The sequence below is a fragment of the Solanum lycopersicum genome, chromosome 9 (genome assembly GCF_036512215.1).
Source record: "Solanum lycopersicum chromosome 9, SLM_r2.1".
Lineage (NCBI taxonomy): Eukaryota > Viridiplantae > Streptophyta > Magnoliopsida > Solanales > Solanaceae > Solanum > Solanum lycopersicum.
The window spans coordinates 68742986-68767720 of NC_090808.1; the positions used below are offsets into that span (position 1 = coordinate 68742986).

Sequence of the window (24735 nt, forward strand, 5' to 3'; positions counted from 1 at the left end):
CTTGTTCTATGTTTGTCTTTTTAAAATGAAGTTAATGAGAGTTACAAATGTTTTTTTCTATTTTAATTGAATGTTAATGAGGATAAGATGAAATGAAGATTAAGATAAATAGTTTTATGAAGTAAAAATATGTCATTTTCTTAATTACAAATTAAGAAGATAATTATTATACGTGGAGTAACAATTGAATGAAACCAAGGATCGTAACTTATTTGTTTCTTGCACCAAACATATTAGGAAAGACAAATTATCAACAATTATAGTCTATGTTGGGTCAATGGTCTCCGACTCTTAGATTTCGAAGTTGAAACTTCATACGTTTAATTTTTTGAATTTAAAATTATATTTGAACATGCATTATATTTGATAGAAAAAAGAACTTTTATGAATTGAAATATCAAAAACTAGCTCGAAAATTTGAAAATATATGATATCATCTTTTCAAAATCTAATTAAATTTTATGGTCAAACATATATTCATAAGATACAGATGAAATTATATTCCGATAAAATTTTCGATACATTTCAAATAGTTCCCAATAAAACCAACAAAATCAACCATTAAACCTTATCTAGTTTCAAAAATATCTCTCCACACCTTATCCATTCAATAAACTCACCACAATACAAAGCCCTATAAATTACAAGTCCTACTACTCCATCAAACACATCAAACTTGCTAGTACATACATAAATCAAATTGAATTGAATTAATCACATCTCAAAATGCAGGCAGCTTTGTTTCTTACATCTATTCCCCTAGTAAAACCACCCAAGCCCTTAACAACTTCACCTTTGAGATGTGTTTCAACTCATCTCAAAATTACTCACATTAAAGCAACTCCAATTGACACTTCTACTGTTGACTATAGCTCCATGAACTCGTAAGACTCGATTTCTATTTAACCCATAACTTGTTTAATTTTATAAGAACAAGATAATAACATCTATAATGTAGTCGTTAAAGAGTTTTGTTTAGTCTTTAGAGTTAGTCTTATAATATGTTTAATAATATGTTCAGATCAGTGTTTCCTGCTGAAGCTTGTGAGACAATAGGAGGAGAAACTTGTGATGTTGAAATGTATCCTGAAACCAAACCTAAATCTACACCCTCAAGCAAAACTCTGTCTATGGAGAGTGTAGATAGAGAATATCTTGCCTATAACGAACCAAAAACGTACGTATTTTTTTTGTTTTAATATATGTGATATCATTAGATTTGACATAAATAGAAATTTCAAAAAAATTGATTTGATGTGGAGTGTTGTAATTTTGGTTAATTTTTTTTTTTCATGCAGTGTATTCTTATCAGAAGCTTGTGATGATCTTGGAGGAGAATTTTGTGAAGCAAAGTATCAGACTGGAGTTTATTAAGAATAATATTGTTCATATTTATATGTAGATATATAATTAATTAATAACATGTGTTAATTTATGCTACTCTATTTGAATAATTATTTCGATTTTCTATCTCGTTTCAATTTATCTGTCCTAAGTCATAATTAGTTAGATGTTGAAAAAAAATGATTTATAAATTCGATAGACATCTTGACTGGCTTAGGAAAAAAAAATTTCGAAAAAAAAAAATAACGGAAGTACACAAATCAGATTATAACAAAATTAACTGATATTAATAGAACGAGAACTACGCCAAAACAATACAATTATCGAGGTACAAGAAACAAATTTATAGAAGGACAAGAAACTAGATAAACAATACTATGACTACTGATTGAGGTATTTATTTAAAATATCATATATATTAGCTTAAAGTTGAATTATCAATTTGTCCTTGAACATTATTATATGAAACAAAAACATAATATTTTAGTTATCCGAAAAATAAATTCACATTTCAATTACAATAATTAAGATAATTGAAAAGACACCGAATAGGGTAAATGAAAGTAATAAAGCCAGAACTCTTGGTCCTGTAAGTTCATAGTGTCCTCTTATGACAATTATGGACAGAAGATAATAAAAATCACTCTTCAATTCGACTTCACATCATTTATAGTGTCAACGATGACTTTTGCAAGTGATTCAAATCAACTGATTGGTGACAATAGTATAACAGAATTTTTACAATGACCATAGGGTGTGAAAAGGGGTCTAAAGCTGTATCAGACTGAGCAGCTACATGAACTATACAAACCACCATGTAGCAGCAAAACATATTTGCAAATTTTCAAGAGTTAGACAAAAACTTACCAGAAAAAAGAATTCAACTAGTTAATCCATGTCATCTTCTGTGGGAGTGTAAAATATGGTACACTGGAAAACCACTAATTGTACAGTCAAAAATTAACCAATATTCGGTCGAGAGTCGAAACTATTCCAGACTTTCATTTACAATACATTCTGCAAAATGGGAAAAGAGAAAAAAAATTGCTGAGTGCTTGCTTTGTGCTCACCAAAGCCATATCCTGCACATGTTTGGGGTATTACAGGCTAAGCTCGAAAGAGAAGCGACTTCTGCTACTGGGTTTTCGGTTTCTCAATCTTCACATAGGGGAAAAAACCGAACAAGTGCTTGATTTTGGGATTCCATTCACGTTGCTGAGCACGGCAATACATCAAGAATGCATTTGCAAAGTACGAGTTGAAGCCCATTAAGACGTGCCAGACTGCATGGCCCTGTGGATTAATGTACCAGCCCTGAATCTGCTTGCAGAATAATCGATCACATAGCCAGCAAGCAGCTCCGACCAACAAAGTTGCCACGTATAACTTTGCGAGGCGCTTAGCCAATGTGTCTTCTGTATGAATGTAATACTTATATGCACGAGGAGCGCAAAGAAGGCACAAAAGTGCGTAGTGTACTTTGAAACCAATGCCAAAGCGAAGCTGTGAATGCACAATGGCAAAGAGCGCACCATAAAGGAACAGAAAGGTGGGCATCGTACTCCGATAATGCCAATCTGGTGAATAGAGGATATAGATATACAGAAGCATCTCCCAGACCATTGGTGTCTCATCACCTTGCTGTTGCCTGACAATTTAATACATGAATCATAGTATAAAACAATAACAGGACACTTAAAAGCAGGCAGTATTTTCAAGGACGATTAGTTTCATCACTGTTGTCTGCAAGCATGCATAGAGAAGCCCTTATTTGAAAGTATGAAGGGCCGTAACAAAAAAGCAAGAGGCACAAGGCATACTGAAGGTGGCACTTGGTATATGATTCACAGTAAGCTTTATGTTGTAATGCTGCTCCATTACAAATATTTTCCATCTGGGAACACGACATAAATAACAAGACACTTTCACAGAACCAAAACTGTCAATATCTTTACAAGTGAAACCTTCCCGTCCCAACTAATTACATCGAAGTCAGAAGTCGGGAGGGGATTTGTTTATGTGGCTGACTGAGATTTTGCTTTATTGGAAATTAGAATTATATAGAAATACCAAGACATTGTTATGGCATATTTGACATAGACTTTCTTAAAATGACTCAAATCAGTTGGTCTATCACTATTTCTGTCATGGAGATTATTACTCAATGCACTAAAAACTTCTTGACAGGATCAAACCATGCATCCTTGTGCTCCTCTTTCCCACTATCTTTTTGAAAACCAGAATTAGCTTTGGCACTTCTATAGTTTTCAAGAATCAGTAACTAGGAGTTTGGAATATTGAGTTGTGGCTTGAACAATAGATAGGATCATCCTACCCATAAACTGAAAAAGTATGCAATTTGTGCTCATCTACAAGAAATATGCCAATCAATTTTTCAAAAGAAAGGTAGTGGCGAAACAGATTAGATGACGTTGTGATTGCAACGAACTCAAACTTCACAAGTCAATACTTCAGATACCAATATACAAGAAAATAAGAAAAATTCCAAATCTTCTACCTGTGTATTCTCTAACAGATTCAGTCTATAAAAAAAACATGACCATAGAAAAATCATACAAGAAGGGGGGTGGGGCACGGAAGGCAGTGACCTCATTCCAGCAGGAGATTATTGGCTGCTAAGTTGCTCAGACTCTTCAAAATATCAAAAGGTGTGTCTCGGGCCATTCAGTAATGCATTTTTGGAGGATCCGACACAGTATGGTGACATTTGTGAAGAGTCTAAGCAAGCATAGATTGGCTGATAGGTCAAGATACAAGTGCTCATTTGCATAAAGTAGGGGATAGTTGTAATCACATTAGCACGCATGATATAATATCTTCAGTTTACCATCTTCCTGTTCTCATATAGTTCTACAGAGATTTAACAATATAAACATCTCAAAAAATGAGGCTATCGAGCATCCTATTGAGTCAATTTCCTCGTACCTTAGCAAACAAATGATGATTAACACATACATACATACATGTCTATTGTACACCTAACAAATTTTACAGAGAATCCAACATAGAGAATGGAGAGAATGCTTACATCTGCCGCAAAGTGGCATGATATGTCATACTCCCCAAGGCAAGTATTATGTTTGACATATGAAGGACACTGAACCTTTTCTCAAACCGTTGTCTAAGGGCGTTGACAAGACCAATAAGAGCCAAGAGAATGCATGGGATATTTGAAATGGTGTTGAAGAATTCTGCAATATAGGATGACTGCACATAATTTGGCTCACACCACTCTTTAGATGTTACAGGGCCCCAAAAGAATATGCCATCTTCCATTCTGCAATCTATCCTGAAAAAGTCAGCTTGTAGGCACTTGCAGTCTACATTGCTCGGACTCTTCAAAAATGTCATCGGGTGTGTGTCAGACCCCTCAAAAGTGGTGCATTTCTAAAGGATCCAACACAAGTGCCACAACATTTTAGGAGAGTCCGAGCAACTTAGCTAGCAGTTTTGATGCAAGAAAATTACTCAAGCATTTTAGCATGTCTCAATAGTTAAGGATTAATTAAAGAGATTCAAATTTTCTAAATATATCCTTAGAAGGATGATAATCAGCAATATTACATGTGTATGAACTAAAAAGTTGCCACACTACCGATTATAATCTTCTATACAAATACTATGCACAGAAACAATGATCTAGGATGAATCACAGAATGGGCACAACATGAAACTAAAAAAGGAGAGAGAGCAGGGACCGAAGAACTCGAGACCAAAATGAGTCGCGTTATCCACATGACACTGGAACACAGGATCTCTGTGTAAACGTTATACTAGTGCGCATGGCTGTTTAAGTGACACTTCTTTAATGTTAACTTCAGGAAATTATCGACAATCCTTAAAATTTTGCCTCAGGTCTAAAAATGCCGTGAATGCTTGAGTTTGATCTCGAATAACTTCTTGTTCTTTATGTCTAGCTCTTTCATACTCTCTATCTCATATTAACTTCACGTGACTTTGGCAATCAACATTCTGAGATTAAATATCACACACAAAATTGGCTAGATTGAAACTTATGTCCCTAAAGTGGGTCACAAATGGAGTAAATATGAAGTATGCATACTTATTTCTCCTTATCAAAAAATTAATTGACAAATCTCATTCTTTTCCAATGCAGATTTCTTTTAAAAAAAATATATCCACTAAAAACTGAAACATATTTGCTCCCATAGAAGACCGGATGATATCAATTCCAGTGGGAAGATCAAATATATTGCTGAACTATTATACCTGCATAGAGGTTGATATTTGCTTGATGCTTTCTCCCAAGAAACACTACCACCAACTTTTAAGTAAAATTGCTAAATTTTCAGTTTCAGTACAAACAAAAAAGAAAGTCTATCCATTTTCCATATGCACCAGAAGTGGGTACAAACCATTAAGAATAGTGTACAATAAAGGACTGATACAATTAGAAAATTCCATAGTGACCACTGTACCAACAAAGGTAGTAGCAAAAGACAAAAATGAACCTTCCTACAATTTGTTGAAAAACAAAGGGCTTATTCTTTCAATTCTTAGATGAAAAGATCCAGCAGGTGCTTATAGTTGAATTGATTGAATGTACAACAAACACCTAAAAACTAATTTAATTAATTATGATACAAAAAAAGAAAGTCAAGCCAAAAGCATGACACAAATACTTCCACTTCGAGAAACTACTTCAATACAACACTTCCTAGACTAACTGTTCCTCAAAAAAATCTAAGAAGGAAGCTTTGCCACAAACCATTAACTCAACAAGTTAGATTCAAGAGAACTTATTCGTCTCTTTCACGAATTAATAATGTGTGAAACCTTGAAGTTCCACAAAGTCAAACTCACTTGAATTAATGTGTGAAACCCATCATCAAAATTATCATGAGCTATCAAGCATTCCCCCCCACCCCCCACCCCCACACACAAAATATACCAAGCAGTCCTATCTAAACACCCATCTTCAGCTACAATTTCGAACCTTTCTGTTTTTTTATTTGTTTTTCAATTAAGACTGTGGTGGTGATTATCCCAACTTGCACCCACCTCGACTATCTCTTACAGCACACAACCACAGGTGCAGACGATAACAACTATACTCTCCTACTGCTTAATCTAAAACCCATCTTTCAGCTACAATCTCAACCTTAATTGTTTTCAATTTTCATTTATACTGCCAGCTCAACTAATCCAAACTGGGCATGTACACCAGATATCATCAATCCTCTCCAACAAACACCCCTAAATACAAAACTCGATCAAATTTCCACCAAACCCACAAATAATTCAACAATCAACAAAACCCAACTCCAAAGATCCGTTTTTTACCCCATTAAACCACCCACAAATCCCTACACTGCTTAATTCAAACTACAATATCACCATTAACACTATTCCCATATCAAAAAAACACCCTCATAATGTAAACCAACCTATCACCATTAGATCCCACAAATAAACCAAAATTCTCCACAAAACACAAATTAGCAACATATCAAAAAGCAAAATATGCATACGCAATCTTCTATTTATACTAAGAAAAAATTCAGAAAAATACAAAAACAAACCTTTCAACGTCAGATCCAATTTCCAAATTCCACCCCAAAAAATATTCCCACAGATTTGCTTCTTTGAATATATATATGTGTGTGCATATACATATATAAACACACACAAGATCTCTCTCTCCTCTCTCTCGCTTTCTCTCTCCTCTCTCTCTCGCTTTCTTCTTTGCTAGGGTTTGAATAATGAGAAGTTAAATTATTATTATTTTTTGTTAATTTAAAAAAAAAAAAAAGGAGATTCGTTAATCTAGGAATTTTGGAGGGAATCTTTTTTTTTTTGACACGAGTGAGTTGGTTGGCACGTGTGAATGATATCAACCGTTAGATTTATATTTGGAATGATGAACGGTTCATGTGAGTTTTAGCTGGTTGGATGACACGTGTAGTGTAGCACCAGGTGGCATTATTTTTAGTTTATTACTATCTTATAGGAGTAGTAATTTTCTACGAAAATATTACGAGTTGGATTAATTAATATGTGATTTGGTTGAATAATTTATAATTTCGTGTTCAATCGTTAAATTAGTTAATGTGTTATATAACTTTAATTTATTTTTTTGAGATGTGTTTGATATGTTGAATTGATAGATAAGAGAATAGAATTGGCTTTGAGAAGCGTTTCGAAGAAGAATGTTAGGTCTATGATAATAAGGATTTGTTTGAACCTATTGTAACTCATACCAAATTAAAATTGATCTTAAACGTAGTAATTCAGTTATTATATGAATAAATCGAACTCTGAATTTTAAAGTTAGATTCAAGATATAAAGTTTGAAATTCTATAGCTTACTATATGTGCATATTTGACGAATTCCTTAATAAATATATCTGATTTAAACCAAAGCTACGAGTAATATTATGTTAAACATGCACTTCTCATACTAGCTCTGTCTCCGCAACTATAGCTTTCTATATACGCATATTTGGTGAATTCCTCAACAATTAGAAATTTTATAGCTTACTATATGTGCATATTTGACGAATTTTTTAATAAATATATCTGATTTAACCCAGAGTTACGAATAATATTATGTTCAACATGCACTTCTCATACTAGCTCCGCCTCCGCGACACTCAAATTACAACTAAATTGGCTTACACATTATCTTCGACACTAAACATAGAGATACGTAAACACAAAAAAAAATCTCTTGAATAAAATATTAAGTAAAATGAATTCAGTACGAAGAACTTTTAGGGTTGAATATATCAAATTTAAATTATGAATTCGTCTCTGTTCATACAACATAAGAGAGAATGGGATTGGTAATCAAGAAATGCTTGAGAAACACATTATTGCATTCCTTAAAGTAAAAGCTCAAAAAAATGGAAGAGAAAAGGAGAAAAAAAGGTTTGTTGTATATAGTATGTTATATAATTCCTTCTATAAGGAATGAGTATAAGTATACCATTTTTGTGTGCCTCATCTACACACTTGCTTCAATGCATTGGCAAACTCTTCTACTGTTTCGTTTCCACCGGTGTAGATGATCAGAGGACTCTCTGGTGGAACGACGTCTTCTCTTAGGTAGCTCCCTGATGTTCTTAGCAGATTTTCTGAACCTTCCTCGACAGCACCTTTCAAGATCAGTGTTTTGTGAGTTCCGGATATAAGTTCTTCATAATCCGTGTCTCCAGTTTCACCGAGGATGACACACATGTTTGCAACGTTCAATCTCCAGCGTACAAATAGATACCTGCAAAAATGAGATGGTATCAAAAGCATGCTAGCTATGAGCAAGGGAAGTACTCGGAAATCCTGATATTCCAACAAATGTTCCTATATGTAATGACGGATTCTTTAGCTAATGAACATTTCATACAATCAAATAATGACCAGTTTTCGTGCAGCACAGATCTTTTGTTGTATAATCCTTACCTGTTTAAAGCTGTATTCGTAATTAAATATTTGTATAACGGACGTTTTCAAGATGAGATAAGGTTTGGACTCACCAGCAACAGTTTACATGCCCTAAATACCAGAGTTTCTTGTTAGTATAACTGGAATAAAAAGGATACTTTTTACTCTTTTGAGTCATCTATAGACTATAGTGCTTCGACTCGTGGATTAATGTCCTATTAAAGCTACCGTCTTCTTAACCTACCTCCCTTTGTTAGTGATGAACATGAACACAAGGATCCAGAAAAATTTGCATGTCTTTGCTAAAAAACTAAATCAAACTAGCTACTTCTCAGAAACTGATTCTTTTTTGCGGAAAGTGAAAACAAACGCCTAAATGAATAAGCAACTAAAGCCCCACCGTCGCTTTTCTCTTTTACAATGCTTTGACATCCCAACTTTAGCAAAATGGGCATGTTAAACTGAAAATCTGGCCTACATGCCAAAAATATGCAGTGAACACCTTTAGTACAAGATCGACTGCAATGATATCATATGAAATGGGCAGGCTACCGATTGGCACCCAGAGATTAAAAATGGTGAGTAAGAAATAAGGTACCCCAACATATTAACATGCTTTTCCTACTGACTTAGGCCTTTAATTTCAAGCTGGCTATCATCAACAAAAAGATGGAAGCTTCTCGTGAACAACTTAAGATTGGCATTGGCATAAATGAGGATATTGCAAAACAAATCGATGAGGTTATTAATCCAGACCAAGGACATGACAACAATATGTGGAATAATTTTCAGGTTGGCTACTAGTTCATCTATCTGGAACAGTACCTGAGTGCCTGTGACCGAGACGCAAGCAGAGGAACAACTTGCATTCTTGTTGAATTCCTGCAATACATCAAATGGCAGCGCAGACCCCTCATCCTAAGCTTCTGTCTCATATCATCTACCTTCTTTGCCTGATGAGAGATTAAACATATATGTGTTACTTGAAATACATTAAACTGTTTGCTATACTGGTTGAATTTCTCGATTCAGAGAAAAAAATATCTACCTTACTGCGATCCTTGATCAAGTAGGAAATGCAATGGGAATTGCTTGATTTCACATCTTCCTCAATAGCACAAGTTACAGATTTCTCCTCTTTACCTTCTTGTGTATTCATTAGTTTCCAAATTGTTTTCCTTAAACCATCGCCACCCCATCGATATTCAATATGTGATGAGTAGTCAGGGTCAGGATAAAGCTTTCCATGTTCTTCAGAACTAGTTCCCGGATAAAACACTTCGCTCCCACTGCTACAGATTAAAGCATCAAATTCGGTCACTTTGATGTTCCCGGATATTAGAAATGCTGCCAATTCGGACATTGACATTGCTGTTGAGATGGCAAATCCTGACACTCTTGCGACCTGTGGATCGGACTTAATGGTCTTAAGAATCTCCTGGATAATCTGAATCATTTTCTTTTGAGGAGCTCCATTTGTGTCATAGCAATCTAGAGCAATTACAATTAATTTACGCCGCCTCCGTAACATAGGATATTTGCTAGGAACATTGTCCTTTTTATCACCCTCAGACTCCTGTTTACTTGTCTCCGGTCTCTTCATTTTGCTTAAAACCCGATTAACTTGGTCTTGTACGGCATCAGCAGTTGCAGATGCATCAAATGATTCATTCAATGATGTCTTTTCTCCATCAACAGATAGTCGTAAGGACATATCTTGGACGTCTTTGAGTGAATCATTCAAGGACGACTCTTCTGCAGCCAGTTCATCGGATGGATTGTCGGTTTTCCATTGCGGGTGTCTCATTCGACATGCAGCAATTCTAGTTAAGTATGTTCGACAATGTTCGGGCCACGAGAAGAGGTGTATGTTCTTCCAACCATTCTTCCTACACTCGTGCCACAGGTTCTTTTCTGATACTAATTTAAGTAGTGCATCAGCAATTGCTTGCTGATCATGTGGGTCCACAAGCAATCCGTTGTTGAGTGCCTGATTAAAAAAAAGGAAGAAGAATTAACCTACATAGCCGTTCACCCAACTGATTAAACTAAAAATAGCCAGCAGATGTATAATATGTGTATGATTGTATATAATGAGTGTGCAATCTATGTATATCGGCTAAAAAAGTGAACAGTAAATCTTCAGCTATTCATGTAAAGATCCCTAATCAATCGTTTATCTCATTCTTGTTTAGCTAAAGAAAAATGTATAAAACGAAAATTATGTTGATCCTTCGAATATATCTTGATGTTCGTTTCCATCAATACCTTTTTGACAACTTTGGAATAGAAATCATGCTTAATTTGCTAATAAACCATACTAGAAATTGGATTAGTGATGAATGGGAGGAGTGAAGGTAATTAAAGCATGGAACGCGTACCCGATGAATATCGACTGGACCACCATTCTTAGTAGCCACCATAGGAAGTCCATGTGCAGAAGCCTAAAGAATTGTACAGATAAACATGATGAAATTTTAGGACATAACAATAACAGAAACTTGAAGGACAATGTCGGAAATGGATTAAATTCAGAACAGACCTCAATTAGAGTCAGTCCAAAGGGTTCAACTAAAGCTGGATTTATGAAGACTCCCTGTGAAGTTTTATATACCATGAGAACCATCGTTGTAAAGAAAAATATTACACAAATTGCAAGGATCAAAGGACTTAAAGAACCTTCGTTTTGCCAGCGAGCCGGTATATCTCTGGAACGTCACTTTGTTTGTGATGTTTTGGGAAAGCAACTTGGCCGTAAAGGTCATACCTATCAACTAACTTCAGCACAGTTGTAAGAACACTAGCATTTCCTGCAGACATCTCATCTATGTCATCTCTATTTCCCATTATAAGTGTCTGCATCCAATATTTTACCATTGTATTAGTATTTAACAATACAATTCATTCTCAGCAAATTTAGCAACTGTGTCAAACCAATTTACCAGATTAGCGAGCTCCCTCAGCGGGCGACATTCTCCAAAAGCCTTCACGAGAGTGGTTATATTCTTCTTAGGGTCTGGTCTGGACAATGCCAGAATCATTGGCTTATGCGGGTTTGTTAGAAAACGCATGATCTGCAAAAAGGTATGTACTTGAGCAGACAATCATTATTCGCACGCGGCACGTGAGCACTGTGATATTTGTTAAATATTGCTACACACCTCAGACCATATGGTGGGCACTGCTTTAGGAGATTGTCCATCAACATTTGTGAGTGCTGCAAGATCCCCATCAGCATCTGCTGTGTCCTCCTGATCCACAACATTACTGAAGTCCATTCCAGGAGGAATAACCTACAAATTTGTGTCCAAAAAAACCTCTCAGAAGCCTCAACCACAAACTTAAATATAGTATTCCCTTCTTTTCAATTCCTTTGCTTGGTTTTGACTTGGCATGGAGTTAAAGAAAGTAGAAAGATTTTTGAATCTTGTGGTTTTAAACTAAAGATATGCAGAATGTACGAAAATGTCATTTAATCTTGTGGTCTACATAGTTTCCGTAAAGGGAAAGAGATATTCTTTTCTAAAGAACCAAAAAGGAAAGTCAGACAAACAATTGAAACAAAGGGAGTAATATTTTCTAAATAACAGAAGACAAATAATTTCCCACGAATGTCTCGGACTTCATGCAACTGTGTTAGTTAACGTCCTTGTTATAAAGTAACCAATAATAGACCCAATCAGAGCCAGAGACAGTTGCTTAAAAGGGTATGCTTATTTGAAGTGTTTTCTACAAGCATTTGGACTGCATTGATGGGACAATTTGGAATATGAATTTCTTGAGAACAGCAGTATAAGAACTTAATGCCGTGAAGTTATACCGCAATGTCACATTACTTTCCTCACATGCCCTCAGATACATCTGAACTATGGACCAGCCATATCGATAATCAATTTATGACGACCATGATTACCAGCATCCTTGGCATATGGAAGTCTGGAAATTAGATTTATCATTCTACCAATTAAGGAAAAACTGTGAAAAGGACATCATATATATATATATATATATATATATATATGCATGCATGAGTTAATGTCTACATTAAAGTTTCATGAAATGGCATTCTTACCGCCATCCTTGGCATGAAGCGACCATGGCAATTGACTCCTCTTCTTGCACGAGCTCTTAAAACTTTCTCAAGTTTTACATCAAATCCATCATATAGTCCCCATTGTTCATCAATCTCCTGTTTGGTGCTTGTGATAACGAGTTCTGCAGCATCCAGCGAGAGCTCCTCACCTTCAATCCTCCTCATGATCCTGTAAGTGGAATTAATATCCTCTTTCGATTGCCTAGCTTGCTTGATAAGCTGTTCTAGCTTGTTTCTACCAAGTGAATGTCCTGTTAGGACCATCGGAACATTTAAAGCACCTGAAAGGAGAGCAGCACTATCCCCTGCATCTGCATAATGACCATGGATTACATATGGCCAAACAGGTTGGCCTCCACCTATTTGTTCACCCAAAGCCTTTGACATATTAATGATGTGTGCAAGAGCTCCATCTACAAATTCCTGAATATAAGGCCATAGCAATTCTTTCCGGAGGTACTTATCACGAGGACCAAAGGGTATCCTTATGATATAAGCTCCACTGCTTTCTCCGAGATCAGTGTCATCACCATCTTCAGGACCGGTGTTTAACATCTCTGTGGGCTCACCATAGCTCCAATCAACTTCAGTTGACGCGATTTGGCGAGTGAACAGATCAACTCTATATACACCGGGCATCTTAGCAAGTGCTTTAGCAAGCTCCACAACATACTTTATCTGGAAATTGGATACACTCCGGTAAGGATCTTAGTGCAACGAAGGCAATATGGAAAGAAGCTATTACCATATCATGAAGGTCACGTAGTTTACCTGACCACCTGTATCAGAATCACGACCAAGCTCCATATTTTCACCTCGGACCAATCCATGCAAACTGGTCAAGAAGATAAGTAATTTAAAATATATACCCCCCTTTAGTTACTAGCTTAGGCAAACATTTATAGCCCTAAAGGAAGTTCAGATTGAAAGTGCCATCACTTAAAAAAATATATATATAACCTGAACTAGGACTAGTCAGTACAAATTTAAAAGAACAACATTCCGTTACGATATGACGATTCAAATCTGGAAACAAACACTTGATACTCAAGTTTGCATTACCTAACTAGGATGATATAAAGCTTCTTTTCCTTGTTACTGTCTGACCACACTTCCAAATTGGAAAAGTTCCTCTGAAACCTTTTCCTCGGGCTGTCAAGTGTTGGTGTCTCCCCTAAAACATCACCCTTTTCCCCTTCAGATAAATCTTCTGACATATCCTCTGTAACATCTTTGCGTCCTAGTTCTCGTTCCAATCTTCTGTTTGCAGACCTCTGGAGGTCTTCCCATTCCAACTATGAAAAGAGTGGAATGTATCAGAAAAAACAATTCTGACATAATGACGTAAGGTTACTTAAATTGCAAAAGAATAATTGACAGCATTTAATCCAACAATGACTAACTTTCAGCAACTAACAATCGAGGGCTTAGATTTAACACAACCTAAAACTATAAATGATCAAATCTCTTCCTGAATTAGTAAATAACCACAGAATCTTCACACATACATGTATCTCCCGTGATGGAAGCAGGATTATTACCAAGAGTATATAGTAAAGAAAAAATTGCCCTTGTATATACAGTGAGCTATCCGGGCGAAGGTGGTTTGGATGTATCTCTACAAGTCAAAAAGATCTCGCACACTTCCTATTTCCTTATATTTGAAAAATTTATCAAATTTCATCTATTTTAATTACACTCACTACTAATTGAATGATTATTCCTATATCTGCAAATGTACTAAAATAACAATCTTATAAGCTACATTTTGCAGATACATACATAACATGTAGGAAAAGATTTCATGAACCCCAGAAGATCACATTTTCCTTCCATAAGAACACAAAAAGTACAGTTACAAATCCCGGCTGAGACCCAAAAGAAAAACAATGAGTATTCCTTCTCATCCGCCTAAAAAGCTTTGATTGGATCGGTAGAGTTACTCGATACTTGTGCTTTATGCTAGTGGGAGGAGGCGAGGATCTACCTACTGGATAAGTCAAAGAGCATGAGAGCTGGTCCGAACACCACCATTAAAAAAACATATGGAAAAAACAAATGGACAACGGAACTATGTTGCTTATACTCTCCAAAAATGATGCCACATCCGTGTCGGGTCCTTCAAAATGTACTACTTTTGAAGGATCCGACACGCACTCGCCGACATTTTTGAAGAGATCGAGCAACATAACAAAGGAATATACAAATATCATGCTTGAGAAGTTCCAGAAAACACAAGGCACAACACACAAAGACAAAAACTTTACCAATGCCACTTTATTCCACAACCCTAAACAAGTCACAAACACACAAAAAGAGCATGGAACATAATCAAAAGTCAAAACCATTTTGACATTCACCTAATTCAAGAAATGAGCAGAGCTATAAAACACAAATAACAACAAAGAAATCCCAGAGTAAACTTCTCCACAGTCCACATTCATCGAAAATCTCAAAACTATATAAACGCACTACTCCCTCTGTCCTAACTTATGTGAAAGTTCAATATACTAGGGTCAAAACACTTAATTCTGACTATGAATACTTGTATAGCTTCTTGAAAATATTCTAAAATAAAATTTACATATTTAACAACGAAACGAATTCAAAATATTTTGAAAAAGCTATTCGACTCCCCGAAAAGAAACACCACCACATAAAATGGGAGGGGAGAGTATTTCACTACATCTTTTGCATGGAAAAAGTATCACTAAAACATAGAGCACTCAAGGTTCAATTTCCCGCGAAGACAAAAACACTAAATAATTTCGAATTATCTATCTCAGCCTCGAACGACAGAGTTACCTGTACCAATGGGAGGTAATGGGAGGTTACAAATGCACGTGAAATAAATCGAGACGAGCATAAACTAACCAAGACATCATGATTATAAAAAAAAAAATCACTAAAACATAAAGCACTAAGGTTCAATTCCCAACACAAACAATAAAACACCATATAATCATTTCTTCTATATCTATTCAAGCCTCGATAAAAACAGTTAACCAATACGAATGACACATAATAAATAAAATTAATTGAGATGCGTGCAAACCTGTTTCTTCTTGCGAGCAAGATGCCAAATGCGCCAACACATATTCTCCAATCTTGAACTTCTCTCCCTTGTATTCCTTGTAGCTACAACTTTTATCCATGTTCTATGAAGATCAGTTTCATCAACCCCTGTAACAACTTCTTCGACAAAATATTTTGTTGGATTAAAATTAGCCCTTTCTGCTAAATTCAAATGTGATGATGTTGTTGTTGATGATGGTTTTTTATCTTCAATAGCTGAAGCTCCACTGCTCAATATAGCTTCTAAATAACCATTTATCCATTCATTACCAGCCATTTTTTTTTGCTATTTCTAACTTACCCACCTCAAAAAAATGAAAAATAAAACAATGGGGTTCACTCAGAGATTGAAAAGATTCAATCTTTACATCAAAGACTGGATTTTTTTTCCAAAAAAATGAAATTCTTGAAATTTTTGAATTTTTTTTGATTTTTTTTTTTTTGTGTGGGTGTTCTTGAAAAATGGTGAGATATGTGAATGAGAGATTTTGTATGAAAAAAGAAAAAAGGTGATGATTACATGGCATTTGAAGGTGGGCCCATGGAGTGACACGTGGAATATAATGACACAAACTTTGAGGTTTGTGCGATTCCCAATGCGAAGTAGGCGCCTGCTTTGGATCGGATGAAGAGAGGTTTAAGGAGAATTTTACGACTTTTATAAAAAAAAAAAATTAAAAAATAAATATTTTGGTAAAAAAAAAATACACAGAAATTATTAGATGATTTTGTTTTTTTATCTAAACAATCATTAATTATACGATATACATAATTCGATTAATATTTGATATGATGTATATTATTATTACCTTCTTTGTTTTGGTGCAACTTCTATAAGTTTCATGTTTATGGTGTTTATCATATGATATATAATTATGTTCATAAGTATGATATGATAGAAATCAAATAAAGATGTTGTGAGAAACGGATTATATTTAAAATTACAACATGAAAGTAAAATTGAGGATTTCCTATGCTTTTTACGAGTTTTTTTAGCTCGATCAATTATTTATATGTGAGTATAAAATATAAAGAATTTCTAGTATTTTCTATTTGATATATAAATAAATGTTAGCCTAAGATGAAAAAATGCAAATAGGGGTGTGCATTCGGTTTTATGTTTCGATTTTATTTCATTCGATTTGGTTTTTGGTTTCTGGTTTTGAAGATGTGTAACCCAATCCAAACCGTAATAAATTTGGTTTGGTTTGGTTTGGTTTTTCTCTTTTTGGTTTGTTTTTTTCGATTTGGTTAATCGATTTTGTCAATAATTAAAAACATAACATAATTATTTGCAATTTATAAATTTTTATATATATATATATATTTAATTTCTTAAATATACTTTTAAATATAAATCACAAGTAAAACGTAAAACATAATACTTAAAAGTATATCAATTATAGATGTTCAAACATAAGAAACTAAACTAAATCATTATTAAAATAACTAAAAAGGGACAAAGTGTTTAACTCCAACTTAATTCTAAATAATATATATATATATATATATATATATATATATATATATAAAATTTGGTTTTTTTTATTTTTATTTTTTAAAATTCGAAGCCAAACCAAAAAGTCAAACAAAATAAATCATAAATTCATAATTAAATATAAGAATCTAAAAAACTAATCCAAATTAAAATTTAATTTGATTTGATTTAATTTTTCGATTTAATGCAAATAGTATACTCCCCTAATTGCAAGTGAAGAGGAAAACCATGTGAAAGGAAAATAAATCAATCAATTATTTGAGAAGTACTACTCAAGAATAATATTAAAGCCAAAAAGGGTGACACATATGCTAAGGTAGGCCAAAATTTGCCTTCACTTTTTTTTTTGTTTGCAAGTATGTTTTCAAGAGAAATGGCAAAAAATACTCAAAAAAATAATAAAATTGGAAGTTATTTTTAAAATATTGGAAAGCAACTTGTGTGTAAAAGGTTAAAGAGGCTAAAGATGACAATGAGATAGAGTTTGGTTGATGGTGGCTACTACTTGTTGGGATGATGATATGGTTGCCACAAACATTTGAATCAATAGAATAGATATGTATTATGTCCATCATGTGGCAATAATAACCTAAAATATACCTCAGTTTCGTACATCTAATACAGCTTATATCATTCAACGATTAAATCTAAAAAGTTATTTAATCAATACATAAGTATGGTTAAAGTGGATTAGTGTTGTGCCTATTGTGTTGGGGCCTTCCCCATATAGACCCTATTGTCAGGGCATAAGCATCCTCTTGTTATACATATGAGAAATGTCAAACATTTTTAACGTATTATGAACACGTCAAAATCTTTAACCAACATATTAGAAAATAAACGAGACTTGTTTTATTATATTTATGCAAAGTTGAGCAACTTTTTGATTATAAAAGAATGAGTAGCTCGTGGCTTTATGATACTTAGACAAAATTAAACGACTTTAATTTCTTTTTACAAAATTAAAACTGGTTCAAAATATTAGAATAAAAGATGAGATATTATGAAATTAGTTTTGGATAAAAGATCAAATAGGGAATTGATACCACTTTTAACATATTTTAGATTATAAGAAAAAGGAAAAAACGGATGACTGATATTATTTATATTTTCTTTTTGTTTCTAATTAAATTATAAGGTTAAGTGCCGTAATCATGATAAGATATATCACATATACTATAATATCTTAGTAATTTTGGCTAATTAAAAGTGCAATAAGATGTATATCATACGTAGTAATATGATTATCTCTACAATTTTATATGTGGTCTTCAAAAGTATCACCCACTATATTGTTTTATAAAACAAATTAAAGGTTTATAAAAAAAATAGTAAAAGAAAAAGCTATCATTTTTAGCCAAAAAGGCCTATATATATTATTTTATTTTATTTTATTTTTGGTAAACAAAAAGGTCCTATATATTACTCTTTGACAAGTTTATATATGAATATAAAGCTAATAAAACTTATCTTATGAAAGTTTCTTGGATATTATACCGTATAGTCGAGTTTATCGATCGAAGATGATTTTTTTATTTATAAGATAGAGATAAAAAAAAACTATGAAATTATACTAAATGTTATGTTATTGATGTCGATGATGAGAGACGCTTAAAACATAATTTATCAACAGTTAGTAAAATTTTGTGTAAGCATCGATATCGCATGTATACTCTACACAAAAAAAATATATATATATGAACTACGTTGCTAATCTATTTCTGATTAAATGAGATAACTTTTTACAATATAGTTTTTTGTTTGTGATTTATGATATATTGGTATGTATATAAAGGCAACACGAGTGAATGGTGAACTACCAAATGTTTTATCAAAGTTTGTTTCTCAAGATTCATGTGAGAATTTGTTGCACTAATTTAATAGGATTTTACTTTATATGTACTCAATTATTTAAATTCCAACGGAGGCAAAATTACGAGATAATTACTCGATACTTGTGTTAGTGAAAAATATATTACAAATAACTTATGGAATGAACATTTGATGCAGTGAAATTTCGAATCATAGGTACATTTATTGTATCACTATATCACAAAATAGTTATATTATATGGATATTGAAGTAATCTCAGCCCATGAACTTACTTCAACCCAGGCCCAGTCCATAACCCAATAATCTAATTAAATATGGAATTAATATTAAAATATTTAATTACAAGGTATAAAAAGAATAAAAGTCATTTATATAGATATTGCTCGAATAATTAGTGATTGACTAACATAATACAAAATTAAAAATATAGATTATCATAATATGTAAGGATTAATTATTCATTTAATATCCCAATAGTTTTATATGTTGACTAACATAATACAAAATTAAAAATATAGATTATCATAATATGTAAGGATTAATTATTCATTAAGTATCCCAATAGTTTTATACATGTATATATATATCCAATTTTATTAATTTCTACGAGGCAAGAAACATGACTCATCTTTTGTTCAAAGTAATATCTGTTTTTCTTCTCTTATCTTTTCATCTGTCTTCTCATCAGACAGAAGCAAGTATTTTTCACCATTTTTTAGTGGCGATATTTAATAATCTGCCAAATAACGATGTCCCATTAACGATTCATTGTCAATCTCGTGACGACGATCTCGGATATCATAACCTTACTGTTGGTCAAAGTTTTAATTTCACATTTCGTGAAAATATATTTTGGAGAACTGTTTTTTATTGTCATTTTTGGTGGCATCCAAAAGATACTTCTTTTGCTGTGTTTGATAAAGGCCAAAGATGTATCAATCATGGACCATATTATTCTCATAAATGCATATGGGTTGCATATTCTGATGTTTTTACTTTGAATGGAGTAAAAAAAAATTATTGGTAATATATAGTTTATAATAATATATGTAATTTCATTTTATTTATAATGATATATAAAATTTAATTACTTTAATTCACATAATACCAGTTTTCAAATTTGATTTTGTATATTAGATTTAATTTGCATATTTACTCGTTCGATTACACTATTATGTCAGCAAACACATCATAACTCAATTTACTCAAATTTTTATTTGGACTATTTAGTAAAATAAAAAAAGTTTAAGATTAATTTTAAGACCTCTACTTCTAATATAAAAATAAATATTGTGAAACTATATTGTATCGAGAAATTTGTTCGTTGTAAATAATTCAATTATGTTGATATCGCGAAATGATTGAAAATTATGATTTTTGATAATCATGAGTAATTATTCTTTCATCTTGTTTCATTTATAAAAGTATATATTTCAGATAAAAAGATTTGTTTTCTTTCAATGTATCTTAGATAAAAAGAAAATAAAAATTAAAAGTGATCCATTAATTTTTTTTTTCTTTCTAAATTATAAGATTTAAGTACATAATCATGATAAGATATCACATATACTATAGTACACCAATTTGGCAAATTAAAAGTGCAATGAGATGTATATCACACGTATACTATAATTATCTATAAATTTTTTATGTGATCTTCAAAGTGTCACCCACTATACTATTGTTTTATTAAGAAAATAAAAAGTTTAGTAAAAAATATAAAAGAAGAGCATCACTTTTTTAGTTAAAAAGGCCCTCTATATAGTTCACCATCTATATACTACAAACGCAAAATATATATATATATATATATATATATATATATATATATATATATATATATATATATATATATCATTCTTAATTATAGATATTGCTCGAATAATTAGAGGTTGACTAACATAACACAAAATTACAAATATAGATTATTATAATATCTAGGAATTTATTCATTTAATATCCCAATAGTTCCATATATGTATATATATAGATTCAATTTTCTTAATTTCTACAAGGTAAATTTTTTTTTTATTTATAAAAAAAAAAAAAATGAGTCATTTTCAGTTTAAAACAATCTTCATTTTCTTTCTCTTATCTTTTCATCAGTCTTTTTATCAGACAGAAGCAAGTATTTTTCATCGTTTTTTAGTGGCGATATTCAATAATCTACCAAATAACGATATTCCATTAACACTTCATTGTCAATCTGATGACGACGATCTTGGATATCATAATATCACTGTTGGCCAAAGTTTTAATTTCACTTTTCATGAAGATATAATTTGGAAAACTGTTTTCTATTGTCGTTTTTGGTGGCATCCAAAAGAAATTGAGTTTGATGTGTTTAATAATGGTCAAAGATGTATTAAACATGGACCAATTTATTCTCATGATTGCATATGGGGTGTATTTTCTGATGTTTTTACTATAAATGGAGTTAAGAAAAATTATTGGTAATACATAGCTTAAAAATAATATATGTATTTTCGTTTTTATTTATAATGATAAATTTTAATTACTTTAATTAACATAATATTGATTTTCAAAATTCAATTTCATATATTAGGTAAAACTTGGATATTTACTCGTTTAATTACACTATTAAGTCACAATCGGATCATTAATCAATGTATCTAAATTTTGTTTAGACCGATTACTAAAATAAATAAATAAATAAATAAAGATTAATTTTATCATCTTTATTTCTAACATTTTTGTTAATTTCTTTGGAGAATTATACAAAAATATGTGTTAAAAATAATAAATTGAAGGATAATTTAATTGATTCCAAGATTTTGCAAGAGGAACAAAAGAAGTTGAAGGGATTTTTGAATTTTGGTTTTGATATGTGCTAAAAAAATTGGAGAAAATAGGTCAAATATGATTGATGTTACCAACAATGGAATATTTAATTGATTGGAATTGAAATATTTGAAACATAGATTTTGTTTTAACTTCCATGTGAAATTAAAATTAATTCATAACATATGTGATAAATATTGTGATGTATTTTTATTCATAAATGTAATATCTTATGTATCAGTTATTACTTGTTCTCTTGAAATAAAAATACTCTGTTTGATCAAGCCAGCGAAATTAGTTTATTTTGAGAATTATTTTTAATTAAAATATTTTTTTTATAAAATATTTTAGGATATTAGTAGTTTATATTTGGTTAAATCATTTGAGAAATACTTTTATTAATAATTTGTGTTTAGCCAATGTTTTTAGAAAAATATTTGAAGTGTCAAATTGGGAGAAAAATAAGTTATAACTAATTATGACTTGACAAATACTCCGTTCACTTTTAGTTGTTACTTAGTCTCAAAATAGATTTTTATTTTTAGTTTTCACTTTGACCTATTAAAAAATTATTTTTTTTCATGTTTTAGTCTGAACATTAAATACTTATTCTTTAAATCATTTTCAAAGACCTATTACTAAACAGTATCACTTAATAGGGTAAATACTTATATTAATAATTATTTTATTAATGAATATATCAAGTTAAACAATAACAAGTAAAAAATAAGCAGAAGGGTATAATTTTAGACATGTCCTAGAAATTACTAGAAGTATTTATTTTTGGGAAGTAACCATTTTCAAGCTTCTCCTTAAAAATCAATTTCTATTAATCAAAAATATTTTTTTCCTACACCCAAAGTCTGGTCAAATATCTTTCATTCTCTATAAATATTTTTTTTAAAAAAATAAATACTTTTAATATTTAAAAACTTGATCGGACGAATTATAGATAAAGATTTTTTTTTTTGAATTTTGTTAGTATAATCTGACCTTTTTATATAACAATAGTCTTTCATAGCAGTTACCTTTTTAGAACTAATTTTTTATAGTATATTATAACAATATATATTTTCCGTATGACGATTAAAAGATATTCAAACATATGATATTATTATAAAAACATTTCATTATATTTTTAAACAAAGATTACAAATATTATCACCAATCATAGTATTTGGTCAAAGCCCATGATGGTGGATTAACACTATAGGCTAAGTAGAATCCATCTAATTTTACCAACCAATAACATGTATCAGTTTGATCACCTTTTGCTTGTTTAATACATGAAATTGAATCATCAAATACATTAAAAGTTTTATGTTTTCCACTCCACTCAAAATCACAATAAAAAAGAGTAGATCTAATAAAATTCTCATGAAATTCGAAATTCCAATTTTGTCCCGGAAGAAATTCGTGATTTCCAAGATCATCATCTTTAGATTGACAGTGAAAATTCAGTTTTACACTTAGATTCTCCGGGAGAGCACTAGCAATATACACATGATATGTTCTTTGTTTGAGACTTGTAACTTTATGAAAAGTGAATGAAAATAAAATTACGAAAAGTAAAATTTTCTTCATAGAGAAACTTATTTTCGGGGTATAATTAAGATTGTATTTTATTTTTAATTGGAGAAGTTGAAGTTTTTATATTTGTATATACTTGAAAGTTGGAAGCTGGAAGTTGAAATTAATACATCCTGATCAGATTTACGAATGCAAAGTTACTTTAATGAGTTTACCCCATTTGATGAAAGAAAAAACACAAAATTCAAATTTATTTTAATGATTTTACCCCGTTTTGATGAAAGAACAAAAATAAATTTATTTATAACGAAGTTAATATTCTAACAAATTTGTAGGCATTATTTAGGAAAATGAAGAATCAAATTAGAATGTAACAAAATCAAATGTTATGAGCTTTCAAAATAAAAATGAAACTTTGACAAAAGTTTAAAATATAAACATTTAAGCAATTTAATTCGTCTTTGCTATATCAATTTAACACTCTAATTTACAAAATAATTATTTAAACATTTTTAAATATACGTGTCATGTGAATATTGAATATCCACCGAACATAATACAAAATAGTTAAAATCCTTAGTGCTAGTTATGATTAAATTATCGTCTATCAAACATTTACGTCACCAAATCCCAAAGCGAAAAGTGATTTTTATAACACTTACGAATTAAATTACACTAAGTAAAATAATTTTTTTCTATATCTCTCGTATTTAAAAAATATAAGCACATAAAATATAAATATATTATTTATTTTGATTTTAGCGATCATCTATGTCCTTCAATTATATGTATATATAAGTAAACACATAATTTATATAAAATTTACCAAGTAAAAATATGCACATAATCTAACGTAAAAACCTACACTAGAAGCCCCATAAAATGTCGATAGGATACATATGTCTAAAATACATACTAAGACCATAGAATGTCAATATAATAGGTATGAAGATACATATGTCTAAAATATACGTAGATCGTAAGATATCGATAGAATAAATATATCTAAAATAAAAGTAGACGATAAAATGTCGATCGAATAGATATGTCTAAAATACGCAAAGACCGCCAATTAGGATACATATGTCTAAAATACCCTCATATTTCTCTTCTTCTTCCCCAAAACACCTTAAACCCT

General features: G+C 31.6%; 3 protein-coding genes across 4 annotated transcripts; 1 reads left to right on the forward strand and 2 right to left on the reverse strand.

Annotated features, from left to right (window-relative positions):
* The first annotated feature begins 575 nt into the window (after nt 1–575).
* On the forward strand, nt 576–1440 carry LOC101268227 (light-regulated protein 1, chloroplastic). The gene is made up of 3 exons (XM_004247820.5): nt 576–884; nt 1022–1177; nt 1299–1440. The coding sequence occupies exons 1-3, from the start codon at nt 727–729 to the stop codon at nt 1372–1374; spliced, it is 390 nt and encodes a 129-aa protein (XP_004247868.1). The 5' UTR covers nt 576–726; the 3' UTR covers nt 1375–1440.
* A 767-nt stretch (nt 1441–2207) lies between these two features.
* Nucleotides 2208–7138, reverse strand: LOC101268803 (alkaline ceramidase). Of its 2 annotated transcripts, none has more exons than XM_010328545.4 (3): nt 6909–7138; nt 4394–4649; nt 2208–2992 (listed from the first exon to the last, which is right to left on the reverse strand). In XM_010328545.4, the coding sequence occupies exons 2-3, from the start codon at nt 4639–4641 to the stop codon at nt 2479–2481; spliced, it is 762 nt and encodes a 253-aa protein (XP_010326847.1). In that variant the 5' UTR covers nt 4642–4649; nt 6909–7138; the 3' UTR covers nt 2208–2478. The 2 variants fall into 2 exon arrangements, with proteins under 2 accessions (XP_010326847.1, XP_010326849.1); XM_010328547.4 differs by having other exon boundaries at nt 4394–4642; nt 6909–7124.
* A 944-nt stretch (nt 7139–8082) lies between these two features.
* Nucleotides 8083–16352, reverse strand: LOC101055573 (sucrose-phosphate synthase B). Its single transcript, NM_001279221.1, has 12 exons — nt 15915–16352; nt 13922–14154; nt 13631–13694; nt 12839–13537; nt 11928–12059; nt 11709–11840; nt 11446–11622; nt 11309–11362; nt 11148–11210; nt 9815–10756; nt 9592–9719; nt 8083–8602 (listed from the first exon to the last, which is right to left on the reverse strand). Exons 1-12 carry the CDS (start codon nt 16209–16211, stop codon nt 8329–8331), a joined length of 3195 nt encoding a protein of 1064 aa, NP_001266150.1. The 5' UTR covers nt 16212–16352; the 3' UTR covers nt 8083–8328.
* Between the last annotated feature and the right edge of the window lie 8383 nt (nt 16353–24735).